The 17627-nt window shown below is 47.0% G+C and overlaps 1 protein-coding gene across 1 annotated transcript in view; it reads right to left on the bottom strand.

Annotated features, from left to right (window-relative positions):
* Positions 1-426: 426 nt before the first annotated feature.
* Positions 427-17627, bottom strand: part of MTMR7 (myotubularin related protein 7) — a 126137-nt gene continuing 108936 nt past the window's right edge. Inside the window, exons 9-14 of the mRNA XM_063920843.1 lie at positions 17158-17283; positions 16997-17046; positions 15858-16058; positions 14779-14910; positions 13927-14053; positions 427-5273 (exon numbers count right to left, since the gene is read on the bottom strand). Of these exons, the coding sequence (XP_063776913.1) occupies positions 4911-5273; positions 13927-14053; positions 14779-14910; positions 15858-16058; positions 16997-17046; positions 17158-17283 (999 nt within the window). The 3' untranslated portion in view covers positions 427-4910. The remainder of the gene's footprint in view (positions 5274-13926; positions 14054-14778; positions 14911-15857; positions 16059-16996; positions 17047-17157; positions 17284-17627) is intronic.

Below are 17627 nucleotides of genomic sequence, written 5' to 3'. Positions count from 1 at the left end.
ATTACAATATGTACAAACTGTGCTGGGCCCCCACAAATACTATATTAACGGAGGGTAGAACAGCATTTTGCTGCCTGCGATCCAGCCTCCAGTTAGTGTTCTCCCGACAGTCCCCGCCCCCTCCCCAGCAGCTGCGGCCAGTCATGGCAAGGAATGCAGAGGACACTGGTCCACAGCACACCACACCTCCCGGCGCTCTCAGGCTGCTGGAGTGGGAAATCGGCGCTTTTGGCCACAAGATGGGTGTCCTTTACAGTAATGCTCTCTGTGATCCCTGCCCCAAAACCCCTTCTTTGTGCGGTCCTAAACCCCCTTCTCTGTGATCCCTACCCTAAACCCCCTTCTCTATGCTGACCTAAACCCCCTTCTCTGTGATCCCTACCCTAAACCCCCTTCTCTATGCTGTCCTAAACCCCCTTCTCTGTGATCCCTACCCTAAACCCCCTTCTCTGTGCTGTCCCAAACGCCCTTCTCTGTGATCCCTACCCTAAACCCCCTTCTGTGTGCTGTCCCAAACGCCCTTCTCTGTGATCCCTACCCTAAACCCTCTTCTATGTGCTGTCCCAAACGCCCTTCTCTGTGCTGTTCCAAACCTCCTTTACTGTGATCCCTACCCCAAACCCCTTTCTCTCTGATCCCTGCCCCCTACCCCCTTCTCTCTATGAAAGTAAATAAATGTAGACGTACAGTAGATTCCACAGTGTGTGTGTGTATATATATATATATATATATATATATAAACACACTTTTTTTGTAACACAATTATGTTAATAGGGGCCCCTACAAGTTTGTTGTCCAAGGGCCCACTCAAACCTTAATCCGGCCCTGCTGGGGCAGGACGCTCGCCAGTCACCACTACCGCGTGGAGCATGGAGCAGAGGAGACTCGTCTGAGTGGGTGGCCCGCTCACTGCCTCCCCATTGCCGCCATCTGAAGCTCCCAGAGGAGGTCAGTTCAACTTTAGGAATAAACAGTATATGTTGCTTGGAAACATATACTGTTTGTACCAAGGAAAAACAGTATATGTGTATGCATACCTTGTGGCATAATGTGAATTTTGGCTCATACCGTGTGGTATGATGTGAATTTTGGCTCATACCGTGTGCTATAATGTGAATTTCGGCTCATACTGTGTGGTATAATGTGAATTTTGGCTCATACCATGTGGTATAAAGTGAATTTAGGCTCATACCATGTGCTATTATGTGAATTACGTCTCATTCTCTGTGCTATAATGTGAATATTGGCTCATACAGTGTGCTATAATGTGAACTACGTCTCATACTATGTGCTATAATGTGAATTTCGGCTCATACCGTGTGTATAATGTCTGTTTCCCCAGTGAATCTTTCCCTTCATGCCTCTGTAAACCTCACTACAAATGTCTCACTACTCCCTCCTACTCCTACAGAGACCTTAGCTACCCACTGCCTCTCCCTGTCCCCCTCTCCTTGTTACCCGCTGCCACCTCCCCCTGGCATCACCCACTTTTTCCTCGTCACCCTTTCCCCAGTGTTACCCACTCTGCCTCTCTCTGTCACCCACTGCCCCTCCGTCTCCCACATCCACCTCTCCCCTGCGTCACTATAAACCCATCACCCTCTCTCTCCTGTCACCCGCTGCCTCTCCAAAGTGTCACCCTCTTCCCGTCTTATGAATACAACGTTTCCTTTGAGGCCATGACCCTTGTTGCTAGGTCATGCCCTTGTTGTGAGGCCACGCACACCTTCATGGGACTGCACGCCTTCGGCATGCACAAGGTGCCGCTCCTGTAATTTTTTCCTGGATCTGCCCCTGGCTGCAGGACTGCAGCCGCCCCAGGTAAAATCCGCCACCCAGCTCACTCACAGTGAACCCAGATGCAGTCCATGTGGCTGCACTGGCTTTACTGTGACTGGCAGTGACTTCCTATTGGAGGTCATACCTGCCAGTCACACACTACAGGCAGTCCCCTCCGGGAGTGCCAGGCCAGGCTCCAATAGGCAGAGAGCTAGCTTCCTCTAGAAAGCCGGCTCCCTGCCTCATCAGCCCTAGCCAGCTTCTATGGGCTGCAGCTGATGCAGTCCATAGAAGCCTTGGTTTTGTGCATGCGCAGTACCGACGCCGCTATTGCGCATGCGCCGGGTCCCGGCGTCTGTGAACTGTACATAGTACAAGTGCCGGGAACCAGACGGCAGCCGCAACGGGGACAAGGAGGGGGAGACCTGGCAGCAGCGGCAGCTCTCCTCCTCCAACAAGGTAGGAGCCGCCGCTGCTTGTTACAGTATATTACACTTCCTAAACACAGGCAATGGTTAATGTCAAAGCATATAACCAAACGCAGTGAGTGCTATAATTGCAGGTAACTCATTATGTATTATGATACGCCCTAGCCTACACCAAGCGGTGTTAATTACTTTGATACTTAATCATGCCACCGTTCAGCAAGTGTATCACACTGCCAAACTCTCCACATGTGATGTTCCCACTTATACAGCAGTGATGACAAACTAATGTCTCCCTGTCACAGCGCTCATCCACTCAGTGCAGTACACGGATAACAGTGCTTTCACAGATATGGACACATCTCTATGGGGGAGAGGTGTTATCAGCAGATAAGTGTCCTATGCGCTAGAGCCAGCACAATTTGCACAAGCTGCTTCTTCCATGTATTAAAAAATGCTTTCACAATTATTTTTTCTTCATATCAGAATTAAATATTCCCAGAAAAATCCCCTTTGATTCCAGGACGTATGAATGTAAAATGTGAAAAACGTCACATGGATAATTGCTTTTTGAAGCCACTGAATATCAAACATACAAATGTATCTTCATACACCATGTAAGTGAGCCACCAGGTTCTGTGCATCTTTTTTTGCAAAAATGTTGTCTTAGTCAAAATACAATGCGACAATGATGCACTAGGAGACACTGCTGATTAATTTGATATATGACACTTGTATATTGTGTGACTGAGTCTGTATACGGAGCACAACAGAACATGTACTGGATAAAAGCTGCGGTTGCTACATTGTGGCACTTCGTATGCAGATTATCTCAGTCACACACAGATATACGAGTGTCATATCCACTGGCGTGCGCAGCACATTTTATTAGGGGGTGCACCGTCGGAGGGGTGTGTCTAGCACCGCCTTTTGGGCGTGTTTAGCACCATCTATTGATGGTCAACGCATGTAAAATATCCACCTTTGTACCAATCCTAATAAAGCAGATACATTGTCAGATGTTGTGGTGTGCACCAAACAAACACCCCTGATGGCACTCATGCAATTACACTGCTCCTCCTCAGCCTGGTCTTTCCCCTGCAAGCTGCAGCAGCTTACTTACAAGTCAGTAACTAAACTGACAGTCGCAGACTGGTATTGCTGCTGCTGCTGCTGGAAAAACGAGTGACGTGTCAATGTTGCTGCCATCCGCCTGCCAGTATTGAATTTGTCTTCCTAAGAGGAATGCTGGCTGCATGCTGATCCTCATCAGTGGCTGGCGTTGGCATAGAATAGAAGTAGAGAGGTGTGTATGTGGTGGGTGTGACGGATGGACGTGCGAGCAGCATGACGTAATCACATCACATCACGCTGTTTTTGTACATGGTGGTGGAGCTGGGAATTTGAAAGACGGTGGCAGTGGCACTTTCGATTAACCCAAGCGCCCGGTCAGTAATGCAGTCCTGACAGGGTGCAGCGCAGAGGAGACAGTAATCAGCCTGCTCTGCGATCGCTGCATCAGGCATGTGAGATCGGGGTGCCAGACATTAGGGGTGCCTGTGCGCACCAGGCACCCCCCCTGCGCACACCTATGGTCATATCAAATATCAGCAGAGCCTTCTTGTGCATCCTAGTCGCATCGCATTGATATACATAATACATGCCATGAATATTACCAGTCATACAGCCACGTGATTTCCATCTGTAACTCCAGCAGACACACTTATGGTGCCCATACACTTGTGCGATGCCCCGCGACGCGACATCGCGGGTCATCGCACCGGCAGTTCAGGTGCAATGAAATCGCAACTGAACTGCCAAAGTGATTACCATGCGATAGATCGCATGGTAATCACGTGATGGGCACGTCACCGCCGAGTGGGAGCGGCCTCGGGCCGCTCCTGGCGGTTGCCCATCGCACATCGCAGTGCGATATATCGCATGTGGTTTAAAAACCACATGCGATCGCACTGCGATGCAAGAAATATTAAGTGCAGCACATACTATCTTGAGACGCGACATTCGAGCGGCGTGCCCGCGCATCGTGTCTCAAGGTACCTAGAATGTGCATACAATCCTTCGCAGATGAGGTCGAAATCGAAGGATAGCACCTAATATCTCACAAGTGTATGGGCACCATAAGGATTTTCTCTACAATGAAACTGATAGGGAAAAGTGTAAAATCTCAATTTGTGCCAAAAGGAAATCATTTGGTTACTCCTTGAGAAGAAGCATCCTCACTAACATATACGACCCACAAATGATCAGTTTGGTGACCCGTTCATCTGTACGCTGTATAAAAGTTACCACAAACCCTGGTTTGCATCACTGAACATCTTCATCATAATGCAAATGACACGGTTGCAGGTATATTTACTGACATGCATCTGTGCCTGTTCTACTGGGTTTGGAAATGCAGAGGTAACTCAAGGGTGCTTTAATAGACCAGACGAGTATTATGTCACAAGGATCCCTAATTCTCAATTCGTAAAAAAAAAAAAAAATAGTTTTACATCACTTCTGAATGATCAGGGATCCCACAGAGAAAAACACAGCTCCTAATCTCCTGCCCACTCTACTTTCCTTACATGTGGGCCTAGGTGAGTGGTGCATTTCTCTTCAGCATACTGTTCCCAGACAGCATTGCACAGCTCCCTATAAAATAAATATACCACATAATATAATAGCAAATAGATGCTAAGACATTTAGGCGTTCAGGAACACTGCTTCATCTGAATCGGGGTCCTTTCCGCTGTCCTCGCTGGGTATGGAGTCTCCACCACTTGGAGACCTGCAGCTTAAGTCCTCCACCCCGGACTCCTGGTCACTATTAGTAGAAAGGTCAGGGTCAGAGCTCCTCAAATGGTCCTGGGTTAGGATGAGGGCAGAGTCCTCCTCGCCCTGGGAAGGACTGCGGGAAGGAAACAGCTTCAGGTTGCTGCTGTAATCCTGGGGAGTGTTGGCAGGGGAGTGTTTGGTGATACAGATCTGGAAGGTATTGTCTTTCTGGTGGTCACAGAGCTTCTTATTGGTTTTATTGGTCTGCTCAGTTTCCAGTTTAGCCAATCTCTGAGGAGAGAATTGTTACACAGGAAAACAGTTACATTCTGGAAACGCTTCCATGACCACACACATGCATAGTATTAATTGTCTTATTTCTTATAATGTCTTCTAAAATGCCACAGCATTCAGCAGTGCAGATTACTGAGAACTCATCATCAGAAGGGCATGTACAGCATGATGACAATAGGCGTGCCATCAGAAACACCCACTTGTGCCTCGTCTAGACAATCTGACCGTAAGACTATAATCACATAGTAAAAACCCTGCACAGTTCATGTTATCCTGAGATGTGTGCTCAGATCCTGAGATATTAACCTCAATATGTGCAGGGCCGTAAGGATGGGTGTGCATCCGGTATGGCCACACAGGGCGGGCTGCTCTGCCGCTCGGAGCGTCTGTAAGACGTTCTGAGCGGCAGGTTAGTGAGCCCAATCAAAGTGTTCCAAATTCTCGCTCCCATGGGGACGATTAGTTATGACGGCATCAGCGCCGTCAGGAGGCGGGTACAGCAAAGGGCGCAGCAGTGCCATGTTACGGGGCTGAATATTGTAAATGAATCAGTTTAACTTTCAATTTACTTCTCTAGACAAAAAAAAAAAAAAGTGTGTTTTGTGTTAATTTGTTATGGTTCCACTTGTGTATCTTCCAACCGCCTGCCTGGCTGGAGGGAGATGTATCAGGCCTTGGAGAGTTATAGAGTGGAGAACTTGCCCAAAGCAACCTATAACCTTCTAACTGTCATTTCATTGACTGTGCTAGATAAATGACATAAGCTAATTGGTTGCTTTGAGCACATTCTGCGCTTTTATCTCTCTCCATGACTTGATACGTGTGCCCCTGGATCTGAAAGGGCCTTGACATTGCAGGAAATGGGCATGGCATGGCAAGTATGGGTGAGGTGTGGATGGATCCCACTCAATTTGTCCCAATTTCATAGATGGATGTTTGGGAAGCAAAAGGATGATGTTGACTACAATTGTGGTAGATCATAATAATATACTACTTCAAACACTTAAAATAAGGAGTACCATAATAAAACTTCCTTTTAATGAAATCATTTCAAGGAAACCCCATTGTGAAGACACAATAAAAAAGCAGACCAAGGTAACAAAAAATAGGATTTTAATTACCTGCCGGCAAATACTTTTTTCGTAGTCCATAAGGGATATTGGGGAGACTTAGGGAGTGATTCCGACTTGATCGTAGCTGTGCTAAATTTAGCATAGCTACGATCAGGAACACAGACATGCGGGGGGATGCCCAGCACAGGACTAGCCCGCCCCGCATGTTAGTCACTGCCCCGTCGCAGAAGTGCTTTTGCACTTCAGGAGTAGTTCCCGGCCAGCGCAGCTTATGCGTGCTGGCCGGGAGCTACTCGTCGCTGCTCGGATCGCAGTGGCTGCGTGTGACTTCATGCAGCCGCTGCTGCCCGCTCTCCGCACGATCCGGCCACGCCTGTGTTAGCCGGACTGCGTCCACAAAACGGCCGCCGTGCCGCTCCCTCCCGCCCAGCAACTGCCTCTGCCTGTCAATTAGGCAGAGGCTATCGCTAGGCAATGACAGCCGTTGGCTGTCAGCCATGCGCCAGCGCACTGTAGCGCCGGCGCATACGCAGTTCTGACCTGATCGCTGCACTGCGAAGAACTGCAGCGAGCGATAAGGTCAGAATGACCCCCTTCGTACGATGGGGTATGGACGGGGTCCAAAGGAGCCGGTGCACTTTAAATTTCTTCACTGGATGTGCTGGCTCCTTCCCTCTATGTCCCCTCCCACAGGCACTCATAAAAAGTAAAACAATGGCCCTCATTCCGAGTTGATCGGTCGCAAGGCGAATTTAGCAGAGTTACACACGCTAAGCCGCCGCCTACTGGGAGTGTATCTTAGCATCTTAAAATTGCGACCGATGTATTCGCAATATTGCGATTACTAACTACTTAGCAGTTTCAGAGTAGCTCCAGACTTACTCTGCCTGTGCGATCAGTTCAGTGCTTGTCGTTCCTGGTTGACGTCACAAACACACCCAGCGTTCGCCCAGGCACTCCCACCGTTTCTCCGGCCACTCCTGCGTTTTTTCCGGAAACGGTAGCGTTTTCAGCCACACGCCCCTAAAACGCCGTGTTTCCGCCCAGTAACACCCATTTCCTGTCAATCACATTACGATCGCCGGAGCGAAGAAAAAGCCGTGAGTAAAAATACTTTCTTCATAGTAAAGTTACTTGGCGCAGTCGCAGTGCGAACTTTGCGCATGCGTACTAAGCGGATTTTCACTGCGATGCGATGAAAAAGAACGAGCGAACAACTCGGAATGAGGGCCTATGCCCGAAGGAGAAAGGACATATATGAGAGAAGGAACATAACAACAATAAGTGGTGAGATTTATACGCCAGCACACCACTAACATACAACAGCCAGCAACGGCTGGTAACAACAACAGCAACAGCTGAACAGTTAACCATATAAAAGAGAACCTGCAGAAAAGGCAACGCACTGAGGCGGGCGCCCAATATCACTTATGGACTACGAGAAAAGGATTTACCGGTAGGTATTAAATTCCTATTTTCTCTAGCATCCATAAGGGATATTGGGGAGACTTAGTACGATGGGGACGTCCCAAAGCTTCCAGAACGGACGGGAACGTGTGGAGACTTCTGCAGCACCGCCTTGCCAAACTGGGTATCCTCTTTGGCCAGGGTATCAAACTTGTAGAAATTCACAAAACTGTTCTTCCCCGACCAGGTAGCAGCTCGGCATAGTAGTAAGGCCGAGACTCTATGGGCAGCTGACCAGGAAGAGCCCACTGATCTTGTAGAGTGGGCCTTCAGAGACCTGGGAACAGGTAAGGCTGCCGACACATAGGCCTGTTGGATAGTAAGCCTAAGCCAACAAGCAATGGACTGCTTTGAAGCAGGGCAACCCTTTTTCTGCACATCATAGAGCACGAACAAGGAATCTGTCTTTCTGATCCGAGCCGTTCGCTTGACACAGATCTTCAAGGCTCGCACAGCATCCAATGCCTCTGGAGGAGCAGAAGTGCCAGAAATGGACAGGACCACAATAGGCTGATTCAAGTGGAACGCAGAGACAACCTTCAGCAGGAACTGCTGCCTAGTCCTGAGCTCCACTCTGTCCTCGTAAAAGACCAAGTAGGGACTTTTACACGATAAGGCCCCCAATTCTGAGACACGCCGAGCAGAAGCCAGGGCCAGTAACATCACCAACTTCCACGTGAAGTACTAGTCTTCTACCGTCATCAGAGGTTGAAACCAGGAGGACTGTAGAAATTCCAACACCACATTCAAATCCCAGGGCACTGTAGGTGACACAAAAGGAGGTTGTATGTGGAACACCCCTTGTAAGAAGGTCTGAACTTCTGGCAACACTGCCAATTTCTTCTGAAAGAAGATTGAGAGTGCTGAAATCTGGACCTTAACGTAACCCTGACGTAAGCCCTTATCCACACCAGGTTGCAGGAAACGGAGTGGAACTCCCAAGTGGAACTCCGCAGTTGGATACGAGCGTTCCTCGCACCAAGAGACATATCTTCTCCAGATATGATGACAGTGTTTTGACGTCACAGGTTTTCGGGCCTGAACCATGGTAGCAATAACCTTTTTGGAAAGGCCCTTGTGAGCTAGGATGTTCCGCTCAACCTCCATGCTGTAAGTCCGGGTAGACGAATGGCCCTTGTTAAATAAGATCTCTTCTTTGTGGTAGAGGCCAAGGGTCTTCGACGGACATGTCCAGAAGATCCATGTAAAACGCCCTCCAAGGCCAATCCGGGGCAATCAGAATTGCTTGGACTCCCTGTTTTCTGATTTGCTTGAGCACCCGTGGGAGGAACGTAATCGGAGGAAACAGGTAGACCAGCTGGTAAGTCCAAGGCAACATCAGTGCAGCTACTGCCCTCGCCTGAGGGTCCCTGGTTCTCCAGCAATACCAGTGAAGCTTCTTGTGGAGTCGAGAAGCCATCATGTCTATTTGTGGGCAGCCCCACCGGTTGATGATCTGCTGAAACACCTGATGGTGGAGTCCCCACTCCCCCGGGTGGAGATCATGACGACTTAGGAAGGCCGCTTCCCAGTTGTCCACTCCCGGAATGAAGATTGCTGACATCAACCCCAAAGAGCCATTCTCCAGAAAAGGGGACAGATTCCACACTGCGCTTGGACTCTGCATCCGCTATCCACTGACGCAACCACAAGGCCCTGCGCACTGACACTGCCATGGCAGAAGTCCTAGCATTAATACTGCCCAAATCCTTGCGCGAGTCACACAGGACGTGTGCTGTGTCCTGAGAGTCACCGTGGTGACCAGAGGCATATCCCATGAGAGGCATGGGACATCCAACAACCTGCTATGACCGGCGTTTGCGATACACCTGCTGCTGTGTAGATAGACTTTAGTGTAGTCTCTCTTTTTCTGTCCCCAGGGTCCTTTATGGTAAAGGAGCCCGGGGAGGCAGCACCACCTTTTTGACAGCCGAGAGACTGATACGTCAACTCCCGGGGGTTCTTCCCAGAATTTCCTACCTTCAGGAGCAAATGGGAAAGTGTGCAAAAATCTTTTTGACACTTGGTATTTTTTGTCTGGATTTCTCCAGGCTAACTTAAATTATTATTATTATTACCAGTTATTTATATAGCGCACACATATTCCGCAGCGCTTTACAGAGAATATTTGGCCATTCACATCAGTCCCTGCCCCAGTGGAGCTTACAATCTATATTCCCTACCACATGTACACGCACACATAAATAGGTCATCTAACTCTGCAGAATCAGGGAAAGTGATATTAGGCTTGTTTTGTGTAAAGAAAAACGACTGCTGTGACGCAGCGTCCTCTAGAGGGAGCCTTAACACGTACTGTATAGCCAAAATGAGGGGTTCAATACCCTGAGCAGAAGCGGAATCCCCACTAACGGGATCCAGGTCATCCCCATCCTCCTGTATATCCTCATCTGAATCAGATACTAAGGCAGGTAAACCACGCTTTTGTGGTCCTGAGTTAGTGAGGGCTGTGTAACATCTGCCCTATCAGCTAAGTCTGCAACAGCCTGTTATAGTAGCTGAGTTTTCTGAACATTAGCAGTTAGTTGTGATGACATATCAGACATCATATTCTTAAGGGCCCCTAGCCAGGAGGGCTCTTGACCCTCTCCTCCAGCCCCCTCACTAAGTTGTGAAGATTCAAAGAATAGAGGGAGGCACTGATCCGTGTCCAGGGCGCTATAATAACTGTTTTAGCAATAATGTATGAATAAGACAATACGTCCCTTCAATAACAACCAGATAGCAAATCCCCTCTTGATGGTTGATAAGTCCGGATAGTTCTTAAGGTGGTCCAATTATCATCTTTGAGATCTCCAGATTCTTTTGTAGGAAGATAGCCCACCAAAAATATTTGTATTGAAGTTGAAACAGAATCAGATGATAAGGAAGAGAATCTGGTGTGGCACACACTGCATAGTTTGTGTTTACCCATGTTCACAGTAAATCACAGTGTGCTGGGGGGATACCTCTCTGTCTGCTGTTTGTCTGTGACCCCTCCCCCTTTCTAGCACCTGATATATAATTATCTCCAGGAATGATAGAGCAACTGCCACTGTTTGTCGACATACACATACACACAGACAGTAAAACTTGTCAAGCCTGCCCTTACTGTATGTGAGAGGGAGACATAGAGAGAAGACCAGCACACCCCAGCTACACAGCCCCAGTGAGGCTGTCAGCTTAATACATCACAGTGAAACACTTATGATTTCTGTCCTGTATAGGACACAGATTGTGTACAATAGCAGCTCTCCCCCTTTGCTACACCCAGTACCAGTTTTCCAGGAGTGTCAGGAGGAGCTGTGTGTGCCTGCTGCTGCTGCAGTAAGCAGAGGAAGGCGCCAAAATGGCGATGGTCCGGCTCTGAGGTAGCTCCGCCCCCTCAATGGCACCGAAGCTACAGAGTTTTTTATACTGGCAATGTCTCATAAAGTGCTTAAAAACCTCACACAAGTGCTAGTTTAAGCCACCGCTAGCCAGTGTACACAAGGGGCTCTAGCGGGTCCCCACCAGGTGGGTCCCATATGCCGCGCCCGCGTTCAGCTGCACCATGAACCGGGGGACCCCCATAGCGGGGCCCCCGGTTTGTACTCACCACTGTCGTCACCTTCAGGCATCTGTTAGGGGGGGGTGCAGCGTGCTGCGATTGTGACAGCTAAGGTGCAGTGCCCCGCTGAACAAGCAACCTCTCAGGACGGTGGTCCTGCAGCGGGGAAGCGTATCTGACAGTCTCCCCCCTAACTCCCACGGTGCAGGTATGCTGTTGCCCAAACAGCATACCGAAAATACTAAAAGTTTAAAAGAAACTGAAGAAAACTCTCTGGAGCTGCAGAGATGTGCATCCTCTCCTGAGGGAACTTTTTTCTATACTGCCTGTGGGAGGGAGCATAGAGGGGAGGAGCCAGCACACCCAGTGAAGAAATTCAAAGTGCACCGGCTCCTTTGGACCCCGTCTATACCCCATCATACTAAGGGGTATATTCAATTGAAGTCGGATCCATTCCGACATTCATATGTTGGAATGGATCCAACCTGGGCTATTCAATGCATTATCAATTTGACTTTAAAAAAAGTTGAACTGAGATGCAGGAGCTAAGAGCCGTGGGCAGACGAGGGAGAAACAGCCATTTGTGAGCTTTAAACAATGGTTCATGCATGTATTCACATGAAATAAAGCCTTTCCAACATACTCATCACCCCCCCCACATTGCCTCATGTATTCCTGCACAGTAGTAGCAGCAGGTGTAGTATGGCTGACCGGCGGTCAGGAGACCGCAGGTCAGCATACCGACGCCGGGATTCCAGTGGGGAGGGGCGAGTGCAGCAAGCCCCTTGCGGGCTCGGTGGCGACCTGCAGTCGGCACGGGTTCTATTCCCACTCTATGGGTGTCGTGGACACTCACGAGTGGAAATAGTCCCTGTCGGTCGGCATGCCGACCATCGGGATAGTGAGGGGTCGGGATGCTGGAGGAGGTCATGTGACTGTCGGTCTCCCGACCGCCGGTCACATGAATACCACCCGTAGCAGCGTCCCTGTGGAAGGATGAGGCAGATCTGTTCTCACAACAAGTGAAGCATTACATTATCCTAAAATAATAATATACAGTGATATACTGTAGCTGCAAACAGCATGCCTCTGAATACATCCAAATTGAAAATCAGGGACATAAAAGGTCACAACCTTACTGAACCTGGCCAATAAACGTTTCTGGAAGATAACTCTCTCTGATTTTTGGAAATTTAAACTGTACCACTTAAGTTGTTGGTATTGTACAGCTCTGTTTAACATATAAATAAACTAGTAACATCCTTATGATAAGATTGGTCGAGGAGTTCAAAAGGCCAAAGGGCAGCATGTATATACTAATTCTACAAAGTCTAGCTCCCCCGGTAACAGCTCTAACTGTGGCGATCAGAGTGAACGTAATAAACTAGTTTTTATATAATCTGCTGCTGTGTGCTCAGAAAGGTGGGAGGCCACGCCCACACCCCTCACAGCTCTCATTGCCTGCCTGACCATTCCTACCAAACACAGGGGCAGATGTATTAACCTGGAGATGGCATAAGGAAGTGATAAACCAGTGATATGTGCAAGGTGATAAAGGCACCAGCCAATCAGCTCCAATATGTAAATTAACAGTTAGGATCTGATTGGCTGGTGCCTTTATCACCTTGCACATATCACTAGTTTATCACTTCCTTATGCCTACTCCAGGTTAATACATCTGCCCCATTGCCTCTGTTCTCCCCCTAGCACTGTAGGTGCTGTATAGATGACAATGCCCTTAATGGCACTGCTGCCCTCTCTTGATTATGTTTCTTTTATGTATTTTTGTTTAGGAGATGCTTTGTTCCAGTGATAGTCTGATATGATTTCAGGATTTTTTTGTTTATATTCTTAATAGATTGGGGATTGTGCTGCTGTAGGGGGTCGCCTACACCCTCCACACATACTTTCTTGCCTTACACAACCTAATGGACCCACTTGAATCTAGCTTTCTTTCCCAACAGTCCACAGTGACTGCACTGGTTATGGTGGTCAAGGATTTGATAACTTCTACATCTACATGCCAATACTCACTTCTAATACTCCTGGATCTCTCTGCTGCGTTTGAAACTATTGACCACTCTTATCACACAAATGCTACAAGCTCTTGGTCGCTAACACTGTTCTAGCCTGATTCTCATCCTACTGTACTTCTGTTTCGCTCACTGGATCCACCTCTTCTCCGCTTCCTTTGTGCCACCAGGTCCAGTCCTAGATCCTCTGCTCATTTCTATCGATAGAGAATTACTTTCCTCACAAACTCTTCTTATTCTGCTGCTCCGCTCTGTCAGTCCATGTATTTTACCAAATTCAATATAAACTACTTCTACTTACACATAAGGCTACTAACCAAACACCAACATAAATCTCTTCACTTTTCTCAAAATATCTCCCTGCTGGACTCCTCCACTCTTCGCAAGATCTGCGTCTCTCATCCACATGCAGAACCTGCAGCAGGACTTTTTGGGGTTGCAATTCTGGGCTTTAGCCAATTGGCTCTATATAGTCACCAGAATGACAGTCTACATTTCATACAGTGTATATTACATATAAATTCCTCTACCTTTTCCATGAACTCCAGTTCCTCCTCCAGCTGCTGGGTCTCTTCTTTCACCGCCTGCAGAAAATCAGTCACCGACTGTCGGGGGTGCATGCCTTTTTCAAAGCGGTTGTAAAGCCCTCTCCAGAACCTGACAAATTTGGCCAATCAGCAAATTTTAAAGTGGAAAAATTCACAGTAACATAAAGCAGGATTCTCTTACACCTCACTCTGTCTGCTAACACCCTGTATTGGTTTATTACACAATTGTAAGGCACAATGGAATATGCTGGTGCTAGATAAATAAATATAAATAAATACATTTATAATCCATTGACTGATGGCTAACATTACCTCCTGCTCAGTTTCTGCTTTCACACTAAAGATCCTTTTTAATCATAAAGACCTTAAACTTTTGCCATAAATACCTATATGCCATCTTCAGACCCCAGAAGACAGGATACTAAGCTGCAGGTGATAAGGTACGGCCAAGTGGTCAGAAGACATTGCCAATAAGTCATCACAAGCTCCAACTGTTTTTAAAACTTTGAGTCCATTTTAGCAGAGGAAATAAGGCAGCAACTTGGCTATATTACCTACAGTATATGACCACTTATCCTAAAGTCATTTATAGAACATAGCTAAGCTATTCATTTTGCCAGTAAACTAGGTTGATTCAGAACTAATGATAGGATGTCCGTAAATGGGTATGACATTAGAAACTACTGTTCTTCCATTACCCTTCCCATTGGGAATTTACTTTTGAGACATTGACGTTACTACTGTACTATACAAAATAACTGACAGCCTCAGGGCACAGACATTTCCGTTTCATACAAACAATGTAATACTTATAAAGACTATAATAAGACTTACTTGAAATTGCATGGCGCAGTCTTTGGGTGCAGCGTTGCCTGTGTTTGACTGTCAGCTCTGTACAGTGGGTTCATGTAATCTAACTGCTGCTTCCACAAGTAGGACCACAGTGAGTAGGTTTTCTCTTGAACTCTGACAGATAACAATTAAATAAATATATATTAGTGACCTCGTAGGCTCCATAGCACAATATCTTTTTTTCGCTTGGATCCAGTCAACAATGATATAATGACAACATTTACTGTATGTGCCAATCCACAGTAAAACTTGGGCAACAAAACCATATTTGATGCTATATACGTGGTGCCAAGTAACGCACAATGGTGGTTCTGAACGTACAGTAACAAGACCCTGATTGTGGTGCTTTTCAACGGATTTCCTCTACTTATTCATCCGCACACACTGGCTACTGACCTGTCCATGTGAAGATGACTGGGTGCGACGGCAGTCACAGTGTCCCCTAAGGGGCGGCGTCGGCGAGCGTTCTACAAAACAGGGTCGTGTCTTTCCCCTGGTTCGTAGGTGTGTGAGGCCAGGATCTGCATCTTCCAACGCAGATTTCCTGACCTCTGCTGCGTGATTACACCGGGCATCCTGAGTAGCCTGAGGGTACACCGGCCATCCCGAGTAGCCTGAGGGTACAGCAGCAGATCACAGAAGCCGGCAGGAGGCATCTATTTACACATGTTGTGTGAAGCTCGTATATCTATGAATCTGGCCCTTAGGAGCGAGAATCTACCAGAACCATGCGTGATGTGCAACTGCTCACGTTTCTGGCATTACAATAGAAAAACCTTGCTTGGCTTGTGCTAGTACCTCTATAACATGCAAGAAAAAACAAGCAAGGCTTTCCAGCCTCAATATCCCTTGGTGTATTAGTGTATGAGGATCAGATGGAACATTGCAGCAAACAGAATCTGCCCCAAATACTCTCTGCCTTCAGCATCTGAATCTTGCTGATACACTACTAGCTGCCAGGCTGCGAGGTGGCAGTAGGCTCCATATAAAAGGTGCTAACTGCTACGCTATTCGCGACCCGTGATATTCCGCAATGTACATGTCATTTATAAAGGACACACCTCAGTTCTCTCCTCTCCTTCTGGCAGTTGCAGAGGAAGTTTCCATACTGGCATGAGTATATATGATGCTGAATGTGGACCAAGAACCGCTCATTAAATTCAAAAGAACTCGGGAATTGTTCCATGAGCTGCCAAACACATTCCAAAAACTGATCCATCACTGGTGAGATTTCTTTTGGGTCCCCATCTAAATTTCCATACCTGAAATAAAGGTTTTCCAAAATGCCATTTAATTTACAGGAATTGGTTGGTGTGGAACACAGCTCTCTGCTCTTCATATTCATAAATGGTCTCCGATAGATTCTGTCATTCATGGAGATGTTTTGCAGCATGTGATTGGTTTGTTCATTTGTTGAATACTACATTGAATAACTTTGTTTTGAACATTGGGCCTAATTCAGAGTTGATCGCAGCAGCAAATTTGATAGCAGCTTGGCAAAACTATGGGGGTAATTCCAAGTTGATCGCAGCAGGAAATTTTTTAGCAGTTGGGCAAAACCATGTGCACTGCAGGGGGGGGGGGGGGGGGCAGATATAACATGTGCAGAGAGAGTTAGATTTGGGTGGGTTATTTTGTTTCTCTGCAGGGTAAATACTGGCTGCTTTATTTTTACACTGCAAATTAGATTGCAGATTGAACACACCACACCCAAATCTAACTCTCTCTGCACATGTTATATCTGCCTCCCCTGCAGTGCACATGGTTTTGCCCAATTGCTAACAGAATTCCTGCTGCGATCAACTTGGAATTACCCCCCATGTGCACTGCAGGGGAGGGCAGATATAACATGTGCAGAGAGAGATAGATTTGGGTGGGGTGTGTTCAAACTGAAATCTAAATTGCATTGTAAAAATAAAGCAGCCTGTACTTACCCTGCACAGAAACAATATAACCTACCCAAATCTAACTCTCTCTGCAAATGTTATATGTGTCCTCCCCCCCCTGGAACTGGGACCTTCAGCTGGAAAGGTCATCATTCCCAATTTCTAGACATTTGATACTGGGGAGTGCAGCTGAGAGCTCCCTATGACTTGAGAATAACACCCATGGGCGATGCCAGAGAAGTAAATGAGTGTTGTGAGTTTTGTTGTGTGTTGTGAATAAACTGTTTTGTGTCATTTGTATGTACCAACCTTACCTGTGATTAAATTTGTGACCAAATGAAATCCAGTCTTTTTCAATTAATACCTATTGGCAATTAAGAGAAATAAATAAATTAGTTTATGCATGTGAATGCAGACTGACATCACTACAGTGGCTGATCCCCACGCAACACAAACTTGTTATGAAACATCTCACCATAAACCCTTTGATGGTTCTGTAATACGGGTCAAGCAGTAGGCTTGCCACAGAGCAGACCTGGGCAGTGCGGTCCCATCCATCAGAACAATGAACAAGTACACTGGTTCCTTCTTCCGACACTGCCTGGAAGAACAACACATATGTATAACCTACAGAATTATGACCATTTATGGCATCATGTTCTTTTTATATGGTGTAATATGGTTGATCGGTTCTATCTGTCTGCTCAAACCTGTGTAATAAAAACAACCACTTTTGGGATAAGACGATGTGCATATGTGAAGTACAATATTGCCCAATTAAAACATATTGGGCAGATGTATTAAGTCTGGAGAAGTGATAAAGAAGTGATAAGTGGAAGGTGATAATGCACCACTTATCACTGCTTTATCACTTCTCAAGGCTTAATACATCTGCCCCATTGTGGGCAGTACAAGGATGATACAAACCTGGGGAACCCATTTATA

This window comes from Pseudophryne corroboree, chromosome 1 (genome assembly GCF_028390025.1).
Source record: "Pseudophryne corroboree isolate aPseCor3 chromosome 1, aPseCor3.hap2, whole genome shotgun sequence".
NCBI classification, from domain to species: Eukaryota; Metazoa; Chordata; class Amphibia; order Anura; family Myobatrachidae; genus Pseudophryne; species Pseudophryne corroboree.
This window is presented reverse-complemented; position numbering and strand designations above follow the sequence as displayed.